At 39.0% G+C, this 20,618-nt stretch overlaps 1 protein-coding gene across 3 annotated transcripts in view; it reads right to left on the bottom strand.

Moving 5' to 3' along the window:
• Window positions 1–356: 356 nt before the first annotated feature.
• LOC121635483 (collagen alpha-1(XVIII) chain-like) overlaps window positions 357–20,618 on the bottom strand; it is a 133,164-nt gene continuing 112,902 nt past the window's right edge. The window contains exons 5-42 of one of the 3 annotated variants that reach the window (XM_041978649.1): window positions 20,530–20,605; window positions 18,649–18,785; window positions 18,549–18,566; window positions 17,167–17,373; window positions 17,067–17,093; window positions 16,896–16,958; window positions 16,731–16,814; window positions 16,603–16,653; window positions 16,372–16,512; window positions 16,177–16,230; window positions 15,749–15,793; window positions 15,559–15,621; window positions 15,141–15,272; window positions 12,930–12,995; window positions 12,826–12,852; window positions 12,319–12,417; window positions 12,158–12,193; window positions 10,778–10,864; window positions 10,555–10,587; window positions 10,392–10,427; window positions 10,253–10,312; window positions 9,166–9,243; window positions 9,026–9,061; window positions 8,888–8,941; window positions 6,496–6,567; window positions 6,337–6,402; window positions 6,221–6,251; window positions 6,051–6,101; window positions 5,923–5,957; window positions 5,707–5,823; window positions 5,467–5,614; window positions 5,233–5,297; window positions 3,801–3,929; window positions 3,681–3,713; window positions 3,283–3,600; window positions 3,012–3,209; window positions 2,759–2,868; window positions 357–2,675 (exon numbers count right to left, since the gene is read on the bottom strand). In XM_041978649.1, coding sequence (XP_041834583.1) covers window positions 2,462–2,675; window positions 2,759–2,868; window positions 3,012–3,209; window positions 3,283–3,600; window positions 3,681–3,713; window positions 3,801–3,929; window positions 5,233–5,297; window positions 5,467–5,614; window positions 5,707–5,823; window positions 5,923–5,957; window positions 6,051–6,101; window positions 6,221–6,251; window positions 6,337–6,402; window positions 6,496–6,567; window positions 8,888–8,941; window positions 9,026–9,061; window positions 9,166–9,243; window positions 10,253–10,312; window positions 10,392–10,427; window positions 10,555–10,587; window positions 10,778–10,864; window positions 12,158–12,193; window positions 12,319–12,417; window positions 12,826–12,852; window positions 12,930–12,995; window positions 15,141–15,272; window positions 15,559–15,621; window positions 15,749–15,793; window positions 16,177–16,230; window positions 16,372–16,512; window positions 16,603–16,653; window positions 16,731–16,814; window positions 16,896–16,958; window positions 17,067–17,093; window positions 17,167–17,373; window positions 18,549–18,566; window positions 18,649–18,785; window positions 20,530–20,605 — 3,297 coding nt within the window. In that variant the 3' untranslated portion in view covers window positions 357–2,461. The remainder of the gene's footprint in view (window positions 2,676–2,758; window positions 2,869–3,011; window positions 3,210–3,282; window positions 3,601–3,680; window positions 3,714–3,800; window positions 3,930–5,232; window positions 5,298–5,466; window positions 5,615–5,706; window positions 5,824–5,922; window positions 5,958–6,050; window positions 6,102–6,220; window positions 6,252–6,336; window positions 6,403–6,495; window positions 6,568–8,887; window positions 8,942–9,025; window positions 9,062–9,165; window positions 9,244–10,252; window positions 10,313–10,391; window positions 10,428–10,554; window positions 10,588–10,777; window positions 10,865–12,157; window positions 12,194–12,318; window positions 12,418–12,825; window positions 12,853–12,929; window positions 12,996–15,140; window positions 15,273–15,558; window positions 15,622–15,748; window positions 15,794–16,176; window positions 16,231–16,371; window positions 16,513–16,602; window positions 16,654–16,730; window positions 16,815–16,895; window positions 16,959–17,066; window positions 17,094–17,166; window positions 17,374–18,548; window positions 18,567–18,648; window positions 18,786–20,529; window positions 20,606–20,618) is intronic. The other 2 variants (XM_041978650.1, XM_041978651.1) reach the window with 2 other exon arrangements.

Here is a 20,618-nt window from a genome sequence, read left to right as displayed (position 1 = left end):
CCCACACTATTACACCACAACCAACCTGAACTGTTGAAACAAGCAGGATGGATCCATGCTTTCATGTTGTTTCCACTAAATCCTGACCCTACCACCTGGATGTTGTAGCTGAAATGGAGACTCATCAGACCAGACAGTAGAACAGTTGAACCTAATAAAATGACTGTATAGTGCAGGCATTATAACTTGGATGATAATATCTTGAGAACAAAGAACTCTACCTAAAGATTGTCTCTCTTGTCAGTAACACATGGAGTCTTCCAGTCCACAAGGTAAACAGCGTCTCACTGATGAGCTGAATCACAGCTGTGGAGGTGACTGATGACAGGAAGTAGGAATGAACGACAACACAAATGCACAAGAGAAACAGCCCACTTTTATGATACCTTAGAGACTCTGGAACGATTATTCTAAAAATTATTTTAACTAAACCATACAAACAAAGTCCATCTCATTCCATCACTTTAAAACACAGATCTCCACACAAGTTTTATTCAACAAGACGCAGCATTTCAATACGTTGAGCTACAGCTGGATTTGTTATTAGTACATGAAAATGCAAAAACAGGCAGCAACGCATTCACGGCTGAATCCTTGTCACACATCCGCACAGAAGATTATATTTATTTCCTTTGTGTGTGTGAGCAAACTTCCAGTCATCCTTGTTTGTGAAAGCATCCATATCACACATTACAGATGGAGTAGATAAAGCAGAGTTTTATAAAAAATAAAAATGTGTTGCTGCTAAAAAGTACCATTTGTAAATATCTTCCCGTGTAGAAAATATTACTCAAGTGCTGTGGATTGCAGAAAACAGTGGGAAGAGGTTAAAAACATACATTTAACATACAAAAACTCATGTTTGCTCTAATATTTATACATATATATATATATATATATATATATATATATATATATATATTTGCAGGTGTAAACAAGCCTGAGGGCGCAAATGAAAGATGACGTGGCAGATGTCATGGTTGCTCAAAGATTCCAGTTCACGTTAACATTCGCATTGCAACTCTAGAGCCTGTTCTCACACTTTGCTGTTATTGTTTAAACAACAAAACTTGAAAGTTTTACTAACTCAGCGTCATGTCAACAGGGCCTCAGGGTTATTGTTTCTTCAGCATCCCCTGGTTTCTGAAGCTGAGATTTCAGTCAGCTTCTCCACTGCGTGATGTGCCTGGTCCTCAATTCAGTCATGCAAAGATGGCTGCAGTGGATAATGTTAAAGAACCAGTCAGGTGTGACAGGTTTACTATCACCTATTTACACAAACCAAAAGATGGAGAGTTGGCTAACGCGATAGCAAGCTGTGAGCTAAGTTCAAAGTATTGTTTTTATTGTGATAACACTTTAAATACATAACAGTTATCGCTGACTAAAGAAAGATTAAGGTCCTACTCCAGTGATAGTAGCTCACTTTATGTGACAAGAAAATAAACAACTTAACACTTTCGTCATGCTAATGGCCTGCTAATGGGGCGGCATGTGGCAGAGTGGTCGTCCTGCAGCCCAAGGGTTGCCGGTTCGATCCCCAGTTGTCAAGCTCATGTCGAGGTGTCCCTGAGCAAGACACCGTACCCCTAATTGCTCCTGATGAGTCGTGGTTGAGCGCCTTGCATGGCAGCTTCCGCCATCAGTGTGTGAATGAATATGCCATGTAAAAGAGCTTTGGGTGCCTTGATAAAGCTCTATAAAAAATCTAATCCATTTTGTTTGTATTGTGTTGACAGGAAAAGAAAAATGTGCAGCTTCACGCTAATTGTAACTGCTCTTGATAAACTGCTTTGAAGACAAGCTAACAGCGTCTATGTTCACAGATCAGTGCTGTACGAAACAGTTTCCCTCATTAGAGCCTTATCTAAATTTTCCCTCTTGTCTCAGTAAATCTGGCACTGTAGCCTGGTATTTAATGCTATTTGCTCTCAGACAAAGTAAGTCTTTGTTTAGCTTGACATCTGACCTGGGAGGGAGATGCAACCACGAAACAGATAAGGTATGGCTTTTGCTGCACATAAAAAAAATCATACAAGTATATTTTGTTTAAAGAGATAAACAATGAATGATACACCTTTAAAGGCTGTCAGTAACCGTCATTTCTGAAAAAAGAAAAGGGTTGTGTTACATTTCAGCTTTAGACTAACATTACATTCAGGTTAAAGCTCAAATCTGACAAACGGCTGCACAAACAAACATTCAAACCACTGCTTTCCAACCAGATGCAATCATGACAGCTGCATCTTTGGAAACCTGTTGGCTTCCAATATGGCTACCTGAGCTCAGCTTAGGTTCAACATGTGATGTGATCCTGCGTAGCACCATACAAAAGGGGCAAACACACATACACTAATACAGTAACTCATTAGAAAATCCTATTTACAAAGCACCACAAACGGTGCAAAGACAGATAAAGTGTGTTCAGACTGCATGCTCTTTGTGCAGCGTGTGTGTACGTCTATCTCTTGGCTTTGTTGATGTAGCAGTTCTCCACACACAGCACGACATAGGAGCTGGTGCAGCTGCTGGAGCTCTGCTGTGTGAGGCTGCCACTCTGCAGCGATGTCGCCATGCCGGTCACCGCCCGGTCGCCGACACGCCACGTCTCACAGAAGCTGTCGACGTGCCGCTGCCCTCCGCTGGTCGACCCGTGCCACGCCATCTTCTCCGGCCTCAGAGAGGGAGATACAAAGCTTCAGCAACATTTTTTTTTTTCCAAAGTTATTTTTATATTTGTGTTGATTGGTTGCCTCACCATGTGCTGTCTCTGAGAACATCTTTGCCGCTGAAGGAGTAGATTGAGACACCGTCCTTCATTCTGCCATCATTAAAGATGGCGTCCCAGTTGTCAAAGAGAACCTCATCCTGTAAACAATCACATCACAATCAGATGAAAACGGAAGCTGCTGTTTCTGTTAATGTGGTGCCACTTTTTTGTTCTTAGTGAGCTCTCAATGCTCTGGTAATCCGCAGTGTCTTTGCTAACATAAGCACCCTGGTTAAACCACCTTCAGGTTGACAATTGGGATGTGATCCCGGTCAGTCTTGCGGACGATGCTGTGGAGATCCTGGAGTCTGGAGGACAGGAAGGCCCGGAAAGTTCCCTTCATGCCGATGGCCTGAGCCTGGGTGAAGCACAGGAAATCTGCGCCACGTATACCCTGCATGGCACCAGTCTGAGGGCTGTTCAGTGCAATCAGGTGGAGCTGAAGGAAACAGAAGGGGTTAATGCTCATTTACAGACCAACTAGCAAGAGCTGAAAATGTGGCCTCTCTTACCGCTGGACCTGAAGTGTGAGTGTGGACTGGAGTTTGGGGTACAGGACGTGGAGGTCTCCGTTGAGGGGTGACTGAGGCAGAATACCGACCATCTGGTTGGATTGAGCGGTCTACATAGCTTGGAAACCTGTCATCGGTCTGGGAAGGATACCGTGGATCTGGTTGGTATCGTGGGTCGGGGTAGTATCGGGGATCAGTTGTTTGACCAGGGTACACCTGCGGCGGAGGCTGAACTGGCCTCTGGGAATCAGAGCTGGAGTGCTGGTCTGGGGAATATGGGATAACTGGTGGCGGCTCTACAGCTGCAACCACATTACCCTGAAATATAACAAGTGTGTTACAATACATGTGCAGGAAATGTTTGCTTTGAGAAGATAGAAGGAACAAACTGCACTTACAGCCACATTTGGTAAAGGGATGTAGGCCCCGAGCTATAAAATTAAAACAGAAAAGGCCATTAATGCACAGAAATCAACATTAATGAGAATTTTGTGTCCTTAAGACATTAATATGCTGACCTGGACCTGACGAACTCCATCTCGGACTCGCAGGTAGAGGTCTGTTTGGTCTATAATGTACACCAGAGTGCCTTCAGGTTGTCTTCTAGCTGTGGCCGTCATGGTTTCGTAAGACCTCAACAACGTCACCTAAAAACACAACAACACTGCAGATTATTCTGCAGTTTACGACAGTTTTTCTTTCTTTTTTTTTCTTTTTTGCAACTTCAGATGATATGAAGTTATATGTTATATGAAGTTCATTTTTCCAACGCCATCATAAAAATAATTTTGGCTCTGAGTAAAACTGTAAAAAATGGTTGTTACTCCTTAATCTTTTTTTCATGCTGTTCATGTTTTTGTGCAGAAAATATTACAGGCTTTTTTTAGAATTTAAAGTTTCTACATAAAGAACAGATTAAGAGAGCTGTAGAGCTGAAACAACCAGCTGATTCACAGAAAACTAATCTGTAACTTTCTGACAGCTGAGAAACTCGTTTTTCAGGGATGTCTTTCTAATAATTTCCATAACAATGAAACCAACATTAATGTTAACTAGTGATGTGTTGGTTGCTAATGAGCCGGCTCGAAGGCTGAAAATATATATTTTTTAAGTATGCGTGTGCTTGCTTGTCATGTAACTTTATGACCTTAAAACTCTTCTTCTGGCTTGTTTTGATGGCACACTGACATTTATTATGCACATTCCTGTAGCCGTCGTAGCCCTGCACATCCTGAGGCTGAGAAACTGCCCTTCACAACTTTTTTTTCCAGCTCGGAGGATCATTCGACAGCTGCTTTTTGGCTTTGGGGCACAGTGTCACATATATAGATATAAACACCCTGGCCTTTTTGGACATGTGCCGTGGTTGATTCAGCAAAGAAACCAAGAGGATTTTCTTGGCAAAGAAATAAAAGAGAGAGAGAAACAGAGCAGTTCAGTAGTGGCTTTAAGACTAATGCTAGCTTGAAACTCAGTTTTAGCTTGACATTGACAGACCACATGAAACTGAGGATATAACCGTTTTAATTTAAATTAAATTTTAATTTTTACCCTAATTTTTTTAATGAGGGTGCATTTCTTTCAATACATTCATAATTTTTCATCATTTTGTCCCAGAAAAAGTAGTTGAATCTGCTGATACTATTCTACTTTTTTTAAAATTTTGATTTAAGGAATTTTGTGTATTTTAAAACCCAATATGTTAATAAAATAGGATAAAATGAAAAATAATTATCAGACCATACCAGACATTTTCTATTTCTCTGAGGTGTAGGCCAACCAGTAGGCAGCTGTGTTTACTTGGCAGACATGTTTTTATTAAAGTCCAGTAGAGGTTTTATTATTGTCTTTTTAAACAGAATCTTCATACAGAACAAAGGTTTTTACATTTTTTGAATTTTTTATGAACAAAACACAGCAGATCTCTGGCTGTGCCAAAAGTTTACTCACTCCTGAGGAGGATCCAGGTAGTCCTGGAGCTCCAGGTGGTCCCGGTGGTCCAGGAATACTGATTGCTGCCATTTAAACAGAGAGAAATGAGCTTGAAAAAGGTCCATTTGAGCAGGACCGGTACCACAGACCTTCCCTTGAGAGACAGAGCCCCTCTGGATGAGGCGATAATCTTAAATATTTGGGGTCTTAATGTTTCTTTATGTTTTTTAAGGGGTCTTTATTTTCACTTACTCTGTGTGCCCCTATAAGGCCCAGACAGGGACGGTCCTGGAGGTCCTGGCGGACCTGGTGGTCCAGGTCGACCGTCATAGCCTATTCCAGGTGGACCAGGTGGCCCCTGAGGGCCAGGTGGGCCAACAATGGAGTCTCCTTGTGGGCCCTAATTAAACAAAAGGGGAAAAAAGTTGGATTTACAACATCTTAAATGCAGGCTAATTAATTGAAAATTTAGTTTTTAAGGTGTGATCTCACTTGAGGTCCGGGTGGTCCCGGAGCTCCGGCTGCACTCCCACCATAGCGTGGGTCATGATATCCTCCTCCAGGTTCTCCTTTTTCACCTTTCAAACCCATCTCACCTTTCAATTCATTCTGGGCAACAAAATAATATCAATTATAATCAAATCAAGCTGATCTGAACATTTTCAGGTGTAAAACATGACCAACATCATACCGCGAGGAAGGGTTTACCTTCAAAGCGTAGAAATCAAATCCCGACCCGTAACCTGGCCCAGAAACATGACAAGATGCAATTATTTGGTGTAAACTCTTAAAACCTAAATTTTTTCTCTGCATGAATTTACATAAAGTGACGCTACCTGGAATTTCAAGAAATCCTGGAGGTCCACGATCACCTTTCTCTCCTTTAACTAAACAAGACAAAAACCAAGAAGTTAAATAGATTTAAGCAGGACCATTAGTGAAACAGGAACCAGAGTTTGATGAAAGTGGAATCAAAGTGGTTTGATGGTCTGTGGCGTTAACTCACCGGGGTAATACCTCGAGTAATCATCATGACCCTGATACAAAAAGGAAGCTCATCAGCTACATAGAAATTTACATCAACATGACGTTGAATTAAATCAGCTGAATCTCTCCACTCACTCTGACTCCATCGATGGAAGAAGGAGGTCCAGGAGGTCCGGGGGGCCCTGGTGGACCTGGGGGACCCTAAAAAACAACAAATATTGATTTGTTTTGTGCAAATGAGCTGAACGCAGCCTGTGACTAATGTGAAGAAGATAAGGTGAAATCCACACTCACAGGGTAACCATATCCAGACCCACTGCCTGAATCTCCTTTCTCTCCTTTGGCAGCGTTCAGTCCTGGTCGACCCTGAAACACAACAGCATTCAAATTAAAGTCAGTGACTTAAAATATTCATATTTATTTATTAGTTTACTGCATTTTTTTTAATCTTAAAATCAGCTAAAGGACACACGTTCATCCACTAGAATGAAGAAATTAAGCTGGAGTTTTAGGAACAAAATGCTATGATGGTAACATGAAGTTCAAATTCAGAAATTTGTCTTTCTGTTTATTATTATTATATTCTTCCATGTTTTAACAACAAAGATAAAGAACGGTGGCAGCAAACGCACAGACTCAGTCCTGGCATAAACACTTTGTCATTATGGAAAATTTGCTGATATTTTTTCAAGTTTAACAGCATAAAAACACAGTTTTACATTTAAGTATACCAACACAACACAATTTCCCTTTATTCAATCATTGTATTAAGAAGCAGGCTAATACATGTAACAATAAAAAAGTCAAATGCTGAACCAAATACACGCCAGACATTTTTATTGATCCTGTACCAACTTCCCTATTTAACCCCAGGCATCATAGCACATTACATATTCAACTAATTTAAGATTTATGGCAGGTTCCAATAACTGAGTGATGCCTTCTACAGCAGCAGTCAAACATCTGGTCATACCGATTAAATATAATGAGCATTTTTGTTCATTACGTTTGGATGATTACTAATAGGTTTGCATGATTACTAATGGGTGCTTGTGATGTAAACTTTAGATTTAAGGTACAGGCTCACAGATCCATTCTTGCTTTCTATACAGCCTTTGCAGGTATATGGCGCCCCCTTTCTTTTAGGGATCAACAAGTAGAAGTCATCTAGCTTTTTAAATAGAACCCCAATGCCTACATAATAGGAAGAATGACCAATGCTTTCTGGTCTCAAAAATAAAAGGGAGATCTTAAATCTGCAAAATGAAAGGGTAGGACCAGGGGGAGGAACAGGGATTGGGCCTTAGTAGTTCCCCAAGCTTAATTCCTCACAAGAAGGATTAAACTCCTACACCCCATCATTTAAATAAAATCTGCTACAGTCTATGACAGAAGGTGATTGGGGATGTTCAAACCAAGCCTGCAGAATCCTAATCAAATGTGTATGAGGAAGATTTGTGCAGCACACTGGTTTTGACAATTATCATGGTATTAAAAGAATAAAATGAAGCCATCTTGTTGACAATATATATGATGACTTGATAATAACGTGATTTGATCACAAGGGATTTTGGGCTTTTTGAAAAAAAATTTGCAGTCCTCCAAGTTATATTTAGAATGTGTGTGGCCACATTAATGGATTGCTGATAATCTGATATCAGGGATACATTTCTGTAAAAGAAGATAGGGAAACTACTATTCGCTTCCTGCTCTCGAAGAAGACGGATGCTTTTCTCTCCCTCTCCGTACCCACTCTGCCCTGCCACTTCTTTCTCTTGTCATATCTATCAGATATCTCTCTGCATTCCCTTCTGAATCTTAAACCATGGATCAGCAGAACGGGCGTAGGGGAGCCCACTTGTCCTGGCTGGATACGTGATGGACTACTGGGGCAAGTGGAAGGTCATGTGTCTGTCGCTACTTTCTGTTGAGGATGTAGAAGATATCTACATAATTGTTTTTATAATAACAGGGTTTCTGTTGTTTGGAGTGGGCGGTTTCCTGGTGTATTGCAAAATTCGAGTACTGTTGGGGGCCTCTGGCAAGCTGTCGGACTTTTGTGATGGTGTGTGCCGAGCTCTGAACACTCAGTCTATAGTGTTGCATGAGCTAAATCGTAAACTGGATGCCATTCTTGCCCAGAATGGAAAGCTGGTTACAATTCCTGAGCTTGTCCACGGGGTGGATAACAACTTGGAGAAGCTGTCAGCTCGGCTGGATGGAAACTGACCCCAGATTCGGCCGTTTGGAGTCGCCACTGAGAGACTTAAGGTAGATGAAATAAGTTCTAGCTAGACCCAAAACAATTGCTGTTATCTTAATCTGCCTCCAAGTTCCCCTGGAATGTAATGCAGACTGATGCTCTGCCCCCCCACCCTCCCATCTTTCTCGGGCTTGTGGACCTTCCTTGATCAGCTCCCAAGTTCGTCCCATTCCATCATCTGGTGGCAGAGACTGGAAAAATGAACTGGGAGAGAGTTCACAGACTCACTTACTTACACTTACTTGTGCATATACGCACACATCATTTATTTCAGAGACAGCTATAAAATACTGTACTGTCACATGTGTCTCCCAGGAGGACAAAGGTTGCAGACTCTGGTTAACTCAGTGAGAAAAGTGTGCATTTATGGTCCAGACAGGCTCTTAGTCTTTAAACTTACTTGGTAGGCTATTTTCCACTTACCGGTCTGCCAGGGAAACCGATCTCTCCCTTCAGGCCTGAAGGACCTTGCGGACCCTGGAGAAATACATATTCTTGTTATACTAATCTGATGCAGTTAGCTTGTTAAACAACATTTAGCTGGTAAAAGACAGTACATACTGGAGGTCCCACCGGTCCAGGAATTCCCCTCTCACCCTGAAAGTTAACATACATGCACACTGTAATTATCACAGTGATATTTAATACAATTACACACTTACATTCAGCTCAAGTAGGTTAAAAATATGAGATGAATATACCGGTTGTCCTGCCATGCCTCCCAGGTATAAAGGTCTCCCATCAGGCCCCATAATAATGCCAGGCTCTCCCTTTTCTCCCTGCACAAAGCACATATTAAAAACATGCCGCATTACATGACAGAGGTACACATCTGGTTTCTTTCTACAGATTATATTGTCTTTTATTATTATTATTATCAATGGTTGTCCTAAAAGAGTTTTTTTAACTGAGAATGAAGATGAAAGTCAAATAAAACATCTACACACTGCAGCAGGTAAACTGATTTTAATACAGAAATTATAAAGTCAGTTAGTTAAACTTGCTTTTACATCAACTAGAAGATGCCAGTCCCTGATGTGTCAGCTCAAGGGTTTGATCTCTTCTCCTCATGTTACTCTGTGCTTTGGCAGTGCAGAGAAACAGCTCTGCATATGCTCATCATTCATGTCATGAAGACCACTCGCCTAATTTGAGGAGATTTTCCTCATACTGCTAAAACAGTTCTGACCAATTGGAGCATCCTGAGGGGATGCAGGAGTGCCTGGCACCAGGAAAATAGAGATAGATGCTTTGGGCCCTGTGGGACTCTGTGGATTGGGTGTGCTTTCCACAGATGCCTTAATATTTCATCAGATGGGTGTCTGGGGAGTTTGGGGGAAGATGCTGCTGTAGGTGTACTGATCTGCCAAAATCTATGTGTGGGTCTCAAATTTCAAATTAACATCCAAATGAATTCCAGCAAGCAGGTTTTCCCAGTAGAACACTGCATTGCAACATAAGCAGCGTTGCTCCATTTGCCAGTAATTTTAATGTGAAAGTAGATTAGTATATACAGAAGTACTGTGTATGTGTGTATTTGTAAATGGGTGCGATAGAAACACTTTTAGAACAAAAAAGAAAGTGAAAAGATGCTATGCACACATGAGGACTATTTACATTTAACACTGAAACCAAAAAATAAATAAGGATATATACTGAAACTAAAATCTAGTTTGAAAACATTTTTTGTTAATTTTTTCCAAATGAAACCTAAAACTATATCACACATTCATCTTTAATCATATGCAGGGCAGAAACTAAATAATGAAACAACATTGATTAACCTACCTTAGGTGCATATCCTGGAGGGCCTGAATCCCCCTTTTCTCCTTTTGGCCCACTGGGCCCCTAAATCCAAGCACATAACATTTAACCCTTACATCAATCATTTTTCAAACAAAACTGTAACACTGGTTCCGTTACGTACTGGTAATGTTGCTCGACCTGAAGTATCAGAACCTCCCTTAAGGAAAGAGAATAAGAACATGTTGAATAAGAAAAACAACACTGATTTGACTTGTTACTGTGACTTTAGTTCAGTGCAGCCAATGGTGAGGTTTGTTAGAGGGTCAGAGGGAGCATTCACTCACCTGTCCAACTTCGTTCCAGTAAACTTCGTTATACTACAGCAGGACAAAGTTAGATCAGTTAGTAACAGTGAGGCAAGCAGTGGCTGTTAGTAAATATGAGTGTCAGAAGGTTTGTCATTTAGTGACGAAGTGGCACGCTGATGTGTGGAGGTTAACTTCATTTTCACTGGTGAATGCAGGCTCGGTGCATCTCTTTACGTTTACATTTTAAGCTGTGACTCACATCTCTTGGTGACTGATAGGCGATTTGCCCTGGAGGTCCAGGAGGCCCTGGGGGTCCGGGTGGGCCACCCTCTCTTCCTGGGAGACCCTGTGTTATAAACAGACACAAGATTAGCCAAAAAATATCCTATAAATTACTAAAACTGTTACAAAGGGTTTGAATCTTAGTGAATACTTTCCATCAGTAGGATTCTTAATTTCTTTAATAACCCACTGAGAAATCAGTGGGTGTGGTTAGTATACATTAAATATAAGACTGAAAATCCTCAAATGAATGTTCGGAGACAGTACATATTGGATACCATTGAAATTTAAAAGGCATCTAAAACTGATTTAACTGTGGACTTGTACTGATGATATGAATCACTTTGAAACCAAGAATGACGTGTAAGAACTAAGTAATAACTGACTACCTGGTTTGTTGAAAGTTGTAAAGCTTCTTGTATTTTCAGGAAGTAAAGTTATAATACAGTGGCAGCAGCAGCATCTGCATTTATTTAAACACTATAAAGAAGAAACATTTACGGGATGTCACTAATAAAAAAACAAAGAAAGAATGAAAACTAAAGAGGCCCTTATACAAAGCCTTGTGGTCCTCCGTTTACCAGATTTACATATCTGTAACTGTAATACATGTTGAAACGTCATCTAATCAACAAAGAATATGTTTAATACAATCTTTTGATGATTATTTTTCTTTAATCATTATTGTTATGCTACAGGTCCATCATAATTTGTTATTATTCTTTTAAGAAATGACAAAACAAGCATAGATTTTGTTCCAAGTTGTAGATTTTTACAGGGTTTAATGGCAGAAATCCTTGAAACATCATCAAAAAATCTAGACTTAAAGTTAAGATTGTTTTTCCTAAAATCAACTCATTTTAGTCTTTAAAAAAAAAATTTAAATCCCCAACGCCTGAGCAAATTCTTCATTCATCTGCTGATAAGGATCGTGTTGTATCTCTGAAACACTGCTGTCAGCCCCAAACACAACCTGAATAGCTGTAGAATAGCAAAGCTGAGAGCGACCACACCTGCAGATATTTATTTTGATACCATTATATCAAGATTACAAACCTTTTTTTTACATGAATCTCCTGAACTCTAATAGACAGACCTCTTTGATTTATAGTAGTTTTCACATTTTTAAAACTATTTTATTGAGAGAGCTGGTTAACTTGTTATCTCGAGATAATGACATAGTTAACATCAGATAATAGCATAAAAAATATTTTCATTACTGCTGTCATTCTCTGTAATAGAATGTAGAAATAAAAATTCTGCATGCATTTCACACTTGGCAGGCATATTATTCCAGTTAAACTGTTCTAAATGAAAATGTCAATGAGAGATCATCATAAAAAACATAAATACTTACCATCTGTCCCTTCTCTCCTATGTCACCTTTTTCACCCTAAAAAGTGAACATAAGACCCAATCAGCATCGTAAACACTGGCTTAGGTTACGTTCAATGCAGTATAAAGAAAAAAATAAAGATTGATCTAAGGGAGACTGTAGTTAAAATCTAGTTTATGTACCGGCAGACCAGGGTATCCATCCACACCTGGAATCCCAGGAGGTCCTCTTGGTCCCTCTGCTCCTTTGTTTCCATGGTCACCAGGCAAACCAGGCTTGCCCTGGAAAACAATATTAAAACTCTTATTATTTGCATACTAATTATATTCAAATAAAGTTACTAAAATCATACAAAAACCAATTCATTCCAGGAAGTTCTCTAGTTAAAGCAATATAAAAATTTCCATAGTACACATTTCGCATAATTATTCACCAAATATACCACGCCTCTGTTTTTTTCTTATCTCCTGCCAAAAGTTTCTGATGGAGTCCTAAATAAATAGTTTGTGGTGTATGGAAAAATTAACATTTTTACTTAATTTTTGGTTCATTTCAAAGTTAAATTAATGTATTTCTGTTGACATGCAAATAAATCTTCTAATGTGACTGTATTAATTTAGAGCGCATTAACCTTCAGCTTATGTCCTTCAAGACGGTCAACATAAATACACTTTCTTTTAAGTACTTACAGGAAGACCTGCAATTCCAGGTGGACCCTGAAAGACACAACATAGAAAACATGAGGCAGAGCAGCGACAGGACTGTAAGCAGAGGGGGGACAACCTGCGGTTACCTGTGGTCCAGCTGGACCTCTGAGACCAGGAAAGCCACTGGTCACCTCATACCCATCTTGGTTGCTCTGGAAGGAGACAATATTAAGGCAAACTGCAGTTAGAATCAATCCTCTAGTATATTCCAGATGGTGAATCAATACAGTAGGTAATATAGTACTGTATGTATCTCCAACAACCTACCTATACTGTAATATAGGTAGGTTTTATAGTACTGTTTATAGTATAAATCAAGCAACTGAGATGGTTTTGATTGCTTTAAAAACCCACATAAGTTTGACCTTTTTAGCTCTTTGGCATCCCCAACAGTATGGGGGTGTGTCCCTTTTTTTAATCAAGATACTCTGTTCTCACTAAAACAGTCCCTTCTTTCTCTCAAATATATTATTTCTTTCAAAACTCTGCTCCTCTTCTCAAGTTTCGTGTTGCAGGTTTGAAACTTCTGAGCTAAAGTTTGGTCTCTTTCCCTCACAATCAAACACATTCGCTGCTCTCTAAACTTCTGTTCTTTGATATTATTTCCTCTCTTGGGCTGCTGAGCTGTCTGTCAAATGTCCTAGAGCCAACAGAATACTCGATAAATCCTGACCAAGCGAATAGTTATCGCCTTCTTCAGGGTGCGCTTGTTTTACTCTTGATTAAAAATAGGGAAATTCCCCCGCTGCCATAAAAAATCAAGTCACTGCCCATTAACAGACATATAAATGAAGATTATATCACGTCTGCAACAAACAAATCACACGGAAAGACAGAATTTAAATGTTCTAGCTTCTTATATTAGCATCCACTCAAAACATCAATACAGATGCAACATAATTCACGTTGTAAATGTGTTACAGAGCAAGATGAGAGAACCTTTGTAAAAGCTGCAAAGGTTGGAGCTTTTGGTGTGAAATTTGCATAAAATGACCAAACTTATTAACATGAGATGGAGGTAATTGTATGCTGGTCTGAAATGGGACTAAAGTGGTTAACTGAGGCTTCATGTGTGAGGCAGAAATATAAAATTATGATTCAGTCTCTGATAAATAACATGATGAGATTAACCTGTTGCTGTTATTTTATTTTTAGCCATGATTCAGGAAAATGTATCATCATGTTTCAATGGATTTAATAAAGGAATAAACCACATCTTCGACCCCTCTGATTTACAACATGCATACTCAACTTTAAGAATACAAATTTCTTAATGTTTTTTTTTTATGTAATAGAGAACAGCCTATTATGGGTTTTTTCTTTCCATCATAGTTTTTTTCATGTATACGTGTATGCTACAGTGCTTAACATTTACAATAATATAGCTAAAGAATTCAAATTCGAGGTAAGTTTTGGAAGATTAATCCACACGAGGCCAAATCTGTTAAGGTTTCCAACTACTGAAAATCATACTGTTTAAAATACTTACATTGTCTATAATGAGGAGTTTACGTTTTGTTTATTATATATCTGAAGACGGGTAAAGTATTTGTGCTTTTATTTTGAAACACACATTGCATCCCTCAGGCTGCTCTTGTGAAAGTTTCTTATAGGTGACAAGCATGCAGTTGTAACTGTCTGGAAGAGATGCTGCAGGTTGCAAAGGATGCTCTGGATTTGGCGCATTTACCCAACAAGGTATTTATTTGTATTTGTCTGTATTTTACTTTGGTAAAAAAGTTATTTTATATATTGTGAATGTTATTTTTATGATAACCTCACACAGTGTGTTTTTCCTTAATATATTTAATATATTTTACATCAAAATTTGGAGAGAAGTCTTTAAATAAACCAGCAAGAAAGGCACTTGTGTCTACCTGTGCTTTGAGGAAATTACAACAATAAATGGCAATGGCAGCAACTTCCTTAAGTTGGCCAATCAGAAGGAAGCTTTTAGAGGGAAGCTTTAAAGGGACGAGTGAGAAAATTGCCTATTTCAGACCTCAATGAATCAAGGGCTGAACACAAGATAAGTATATGCCATAATATATAATAAATATTGATTTGAAATTGTAAATCATGCACATCTTATCTAGTGGAGTCCCTGGACATAAAACTGGACATAAAAATAATAGGTTGTCTTCTTAACTTGAGTCAGTAACATTTTTCCTCCGAAATATAAATAATATGAATAAAAATGAGTCACTACTTAGTATTTTTGTTTCAATCCTGGAACCGTTGCTTTATGTTCTAAATTCATTGTTGGATGTATTAAATTAGCGAAAACCTATACTCACAAAGCCAACACCATATGGTGGTCCCGGGGGTCCCGGAGGTCCTGGAGGCCCAACTGGTCCCATTGGACCAGGAAGTCCTGCCAGACCAGTTTGCCCAGGTATGCCAGTCAGTCCTGGGTCACCTTGACTGCCCTGAGATAGAAGAAGAAAAAACTGTCTAAAGGAGAACAGCAGAAGAAGAAAACTAAAACAGCAAATGAGACATGCAGAGTTGAAGATGTCAGGAAGAGTTAGGACAAGATGTCACACACAAAGACATGAGGAGTTGAACATTTAATTAAAAACAGGAAGAAACACACATCTTCGGTTCAAAAATGTGATAAATAGAGAAATGAAAAAGGTGTAAAAACTTAGTAAAAGTAAAGAAAATCACCACAACAGAGACCCCCATTCCCAATACCTGCAACCCATTACACACCAAAGAAGGCGGAGCAAAGTAAGAGAAGAGGTCGTTGAAGAAGTTGGGCTCTTGTGTGTCTTGCTAGAGGAAAGTAAGAGAAATCTTTCTGGATGCACCCACCACAAATATTACAATTCATACATTAAATAATACATTTTCAATAAAAGGCTATTTAAGTTCTGAGGACAGAAACTCTGACTTTACCAACCTTGTCCCCAGCTGGTCCTGGAAGACCGAGATAACCACTGTCACCCTGGGGGATGAAGAAGCTTTTTAGTCAAACATGAGGCTAAAGTTAATCCAAATCTCTGTTGGATCAATACCAGTGAAGTTACTTTCTGAGAGAAAAGTCACAAAGTTGATACTCTCTTAAGTTTATTAAAATTAATATTTTAGCCCTTAGCAAGTGCTGATTATCAAATACAGCTATAGTAACAAGCTAAATTATAACTAGCATTTAGCACCAGGATAGGATCAACCTAAAAAATAAAAGAAAATAAAATAAAAAAAGAAAAAAAAATGTGCCTAACACAGAATCCTGTGGTACACCTTTATGTCTGAATGGCATCTTGTAGAACAAAGTATTAACATGCTTCACTGAACAGCTAGCACAATTGTACCAAATTTCATTTTTACCTTTTCCCCTCTGGGTCCAGGTCGACCAGGTAGACCAGGAGGACCAGGTGGGCCCTGAAACAGACAGAAAATACTAATATAAATATTGAAGTTACAAATAAACAACCTAATTCCACATAAGTAACTGAAAAACAGCTCTTTAAGCACCTAAAACCTTCATTTTTTGAGTAAACAAAAAAACAATAGAGTACTTACTGGCAGACCAGGAGCTCCATCTTGACCTGGTGATCCAGGAGGTCCAAAAGCTACTGGTCCGTCAGGTCCAAGTGCCACTGAAGTACCAGGGATTCCTGGAAGGCCAGGAGGACCAGGAGGACCTGGGGGACCACGTAGACCCTGGACGGCAAATCTCAAAATTATGGACGTGTACAGCTACAACATTTTTTTTGCTTATGATATTATATATTTTTAAAAAAACTCACACACCTGGATTTTTTCCAAGTCTGGGAATCCTGAGCCCTCCATGTCAACAAATGTCTACAAAAACATCAATTACAGTGAAAAGTTGTGTCTTGAAATATAATTGGACAAACAAAATCTTAGCCTACACGTACAGGACGATCTCCAGTGCCAGGCCCAAGAGGACCTGGCAGACCTGGAGGGCCTCTGGGTCCTGGTTGGCTCTCTCCACGTTCACCCTGGACAGATTCAGAGACCACCAATTATCAGACTACATAAAGACTTGTGTCTAATTCTAACAATGTTCTGTTGTACTGCACCTTTTGGCCTTTGGCACCAGAAGTTCCTGGAAATCCTGGAATACCCTGTGACCCAGCAGGACCCTGGAAACCAAAACAAAATAAACGAGCTGCATGGATAAATAATCAACTAATTTATCAAGTAGATTTCATAAATAAAATAAAACTCTAAAAAAAAACTGAGGGACTCACAGCTTTTCCATCCTCTCCTGGATCACCCTGGAAAATAAGAAAATGGTGATATAAACATTATTTATTTAGTTTTATTTATTTATTTTATCTTTGTACTTACCGGCTCCCCATCTGCCCCTGGAGGTCCTGGAGGCCCATCTAACCCTGGTGGCCCAGGTGGTCCAGAGGGTCCGGCTACCTGCTGTACAACAGAGCCATCCCCAAGTCGGATAACTTCAGCTGCAGGACCTGGAGGACCAGGTGGCCCAGGAGGCCCTGGAAACCCACGTTCTCCTTTATTACCATTGTATCCACTGCCAGAGCTACCCTGGTGAGGAAGAGGGGGAATTCAGGGTTTCTGGTTCTGGACGGATGAGAATCACATCGCTGGTGATATTTTCTTATTTTGCACAGTGTCACAACTTTTTGAAAAAGATTTTACACAAGCACTGGTGAACATTACATAACCTCCACTTGTTCAGGGTTTTCAATCCTGGATAACCTGTGACATTCCTCAAAAATTTAGACTTGGTTGACTGGGAATAAGCAAAATATTTCCCACAATCTAGGCTGAATTCAGAATTTAAAGGAGAAAAAAAAAAAAAGAATTTAAAGGAGCTGCTTTCTTGTTGGGATGTTTTCTGTCAACCTGGTGCAACACTCTGTTAATGTCTGCAAGCCCTCAGTTTTAACTACAGATTCATTTCTGACTCCATAAATGTTTTCCTCACTTGATCGTATTAAAAAGGAAAAGCTACGACAATTTTGTCTATTTTTTTAGGTATTTAAAAGCTAAATATTCAGCTGCTAAGTTGAATAGTTTTATCCTTTATTTTAAATAAAACAGCATAATGAACATCTTGTAAAAGTGGTGATTCCACCATTTTGCCAGAAGTTGAGGGTGAGAGAAAAAAGAAAAAAGAAAAAATTATTATTGCACCACCAGGTGGTGCAAGCTTCAGAAATTCTCTGATGACTCTGCTGTTTTTGGGCGTCTAGGAGAGGGAGGGGAGGAGGAAGACAGAGCGCTGGTGGACGGGTTTGTAGAGAGGACTGGCAGGAAACACCTGCATGTGAATTTCACCAAGACCAGAGATTTCCAGAGGAAGAGGACTCCTCTACCTCCACTCAAGATCATGGGGCAGGTGGAGATTGTTGTGATTGAAACTTTTGACATACAGTTATTATAGATTTTTAATCTCATCAAATGTTGTGGACTTAAATGGCACTTGTTATATAGAATGACCCAGCTGGTTTTTAGTCAGGGTCTATACTTTAGGACATTTCATTTTCAGGTAATATATCAGATGCTGCAGAAAAATGTTGAATGTTAGTGTTAAAGTGAGAAAGAATACAAGGATCATGTTGGACGCGTAATTCTTACACATACTTAGATGTCACTCAAGTTAAAAAAAACTCACATTTCTGCTGCAGATTCATTATCAGGTAAAAATGTAGCTAAAGAGATTAAAAAATCTGTGCCACAGCTGGTATTTAACGTACCTTTGCACCTTTTTCTCCCTGTAAAAGACAAAGAACAGATTATCATATTACTTGTACGTCATTGATTAAAAGATGCAAGGAGACATAAATGATGGTTTACCTTTTGTCCTTGTGCTCCACCCTGTGAGGAGGAACCAAGGCTGCTGCCTGAATCGCCCTTCGGCCCAGCAGGGCCTCGGTCCCCCTTTGAACCTTTCTCTCCCCTGTCACCTTTCACACCTTTAGCACTCCCAGGACCTGAAATGCAAAAAGGAGTTCAGAAAGTCAGGAACGTCTTGACCGGACAGGAGAATAAGTGTTGTCATGTAATGTGTGTGAATATAAAACATGTTTCTGTTACTGTGTCACTTTGGTGTCTTCTAATTTTATGGTCAGTAGGAATTAATTCTCACTACTTTCACCAGAGCACAGGAAGCAAGAAAAAAGCTGCACTGCAGATGTTTGTCCTCCAGAGGGCGCCACTGTGTTGTTCATAAGCAGTCCCCTTCATGTCTGAATCCTCCCAAACTGGCCTCCAAAAAAGCTCAGTTGTACATTTACTTTTATTATTTTAGATTTAAGTTAAATAGACTGTAATGTTACTGTAATTTAATTCAATGAAATATAAAAATAAAATAGTTTAGAGCTGTATCAGAGGCGACTGAAGTGGCTGATGATGGAAAGCTGGTGTTTGCTGCCACTTAAAATTAGCATTTCATTATGTAGTTTCATGTTCAAGGATTCATAGAACACTCTGTTTTAACTATTCCTTAATGATGATTTTTAAAATTAAACTTGAGTGGTAAAACATAATAAATTTGTGAGGAGATGCAAGCATAAATAGATATGACAAAAATATATATAAAAAAAAAAGACAATTGAAAGTGAATTAATTTCCTTTCATTTTTTTATTTTGTAAAGTATATATTTATTTTCAAAGATATTTATTTAATCCAAATAGTCCTTTTTTTAACATGCTTCTTATTAGAATTTAATTATTTATATCCTGTTTTTCCCTTGTCAATGCCCCCTCAGGTTCAAGAAAGAAAGAAAGAAAGACAGAAAGAAAGAAAGAAAGAAAGAAAGAAAGAAAACCTGTTAATTTGTCTTATTATCCATTTGGAGGAGCTCAAGAGTTTACAGATGCTGAAACCAGTAGCAAAACTATTTTTTCTGGTAACTTGTAAAATAGTTTTAACTTATTTCAGATTAAGTGAAGGAAAAACTAAATTCATCTTTAAATATATATTTCCAAAAGAAACACCTGCACAAAAAACTCTTAATGAGTAAATGAGTCTGCAGGTTACACGAGAGCTTCTAGTGGGAATAATAGAAAGGGTTAAAATGCTCCTTCTAGAAGGTATTTCAACTTGAAATGGACTTTGAAGACAACCAGGTTCAAAAAGTCCAAACTAAAATGCCTAAAAACAGAAAATACACAAATTTGGAAGAAACATGATTCAGTGTTTGTGAGAAAACTATAAGAAAAAGACTAAAGGAAAAGGACTTTACATCAAAAACCAATTATAAACTGTCACCTAAACAGAGGATTAGAGGTTACAGTGGGCTGAAGAGAAGCATGGATGTGGATGATATTTACTTATGAATCACCAGCTAATCCAGTGCAGCTTAGATGAGTGTGTGAAGGATACCGTTAAATTGATGAAACGGGGCAGGTATAAATTAAAGGATAGGTTATTACCTCTACAATAGATGCATATGACCAGCAAACAGCCTGGATTTCAATCAGACTGAAAATTTATGGTGGAAGTTGAAGAAAAAGATCATTTGTACAAAATATAAAAGCTGAATGAACTTTATTTGATCCATATTTTTGACAGGATTGCATTTCTGCTGAGAGAAGTGTTACTGTGGCTTGTCTTCTGTAATAAACAACAACATAAAACAACTTTTGATTTCACTTTTCAAACCAACGCTTACAGCGCTGAGCAGCCTGGCTGCCTCATGCTGAAGGTTTACTCTCACTTTGTTTTTTCTTTACCTGTGTGTGTCACTCTGGCGCTGTCTGAGGATGTCTGCGGGGGTTCTGGGACTGGACGGAGGGATGGAGGAGTGGTCTGAAGACAGAAT

The sequence above is a fragment of the Melanotaenia boesemani genome, chromosome 24 (genome assembly GCF_017639745.1).
Source record: "Melanotaenia boesemani isolate fMelBoe1 chromosome 24, fMelBoe1.pri, whole genome shotgun sequence".
NCBI classification, from domain to species: Eukaryota; Metazoa; Chordata; class Actinopteri; order Atheriniformes; family Melanotaeniidae; genus Melanotaenia; species Melanotaenia boesemani.
Note: the sequence above shows the minus strand (reverse complement) of the source record. Positions and strands in the feature narration are given on the sequence as shown.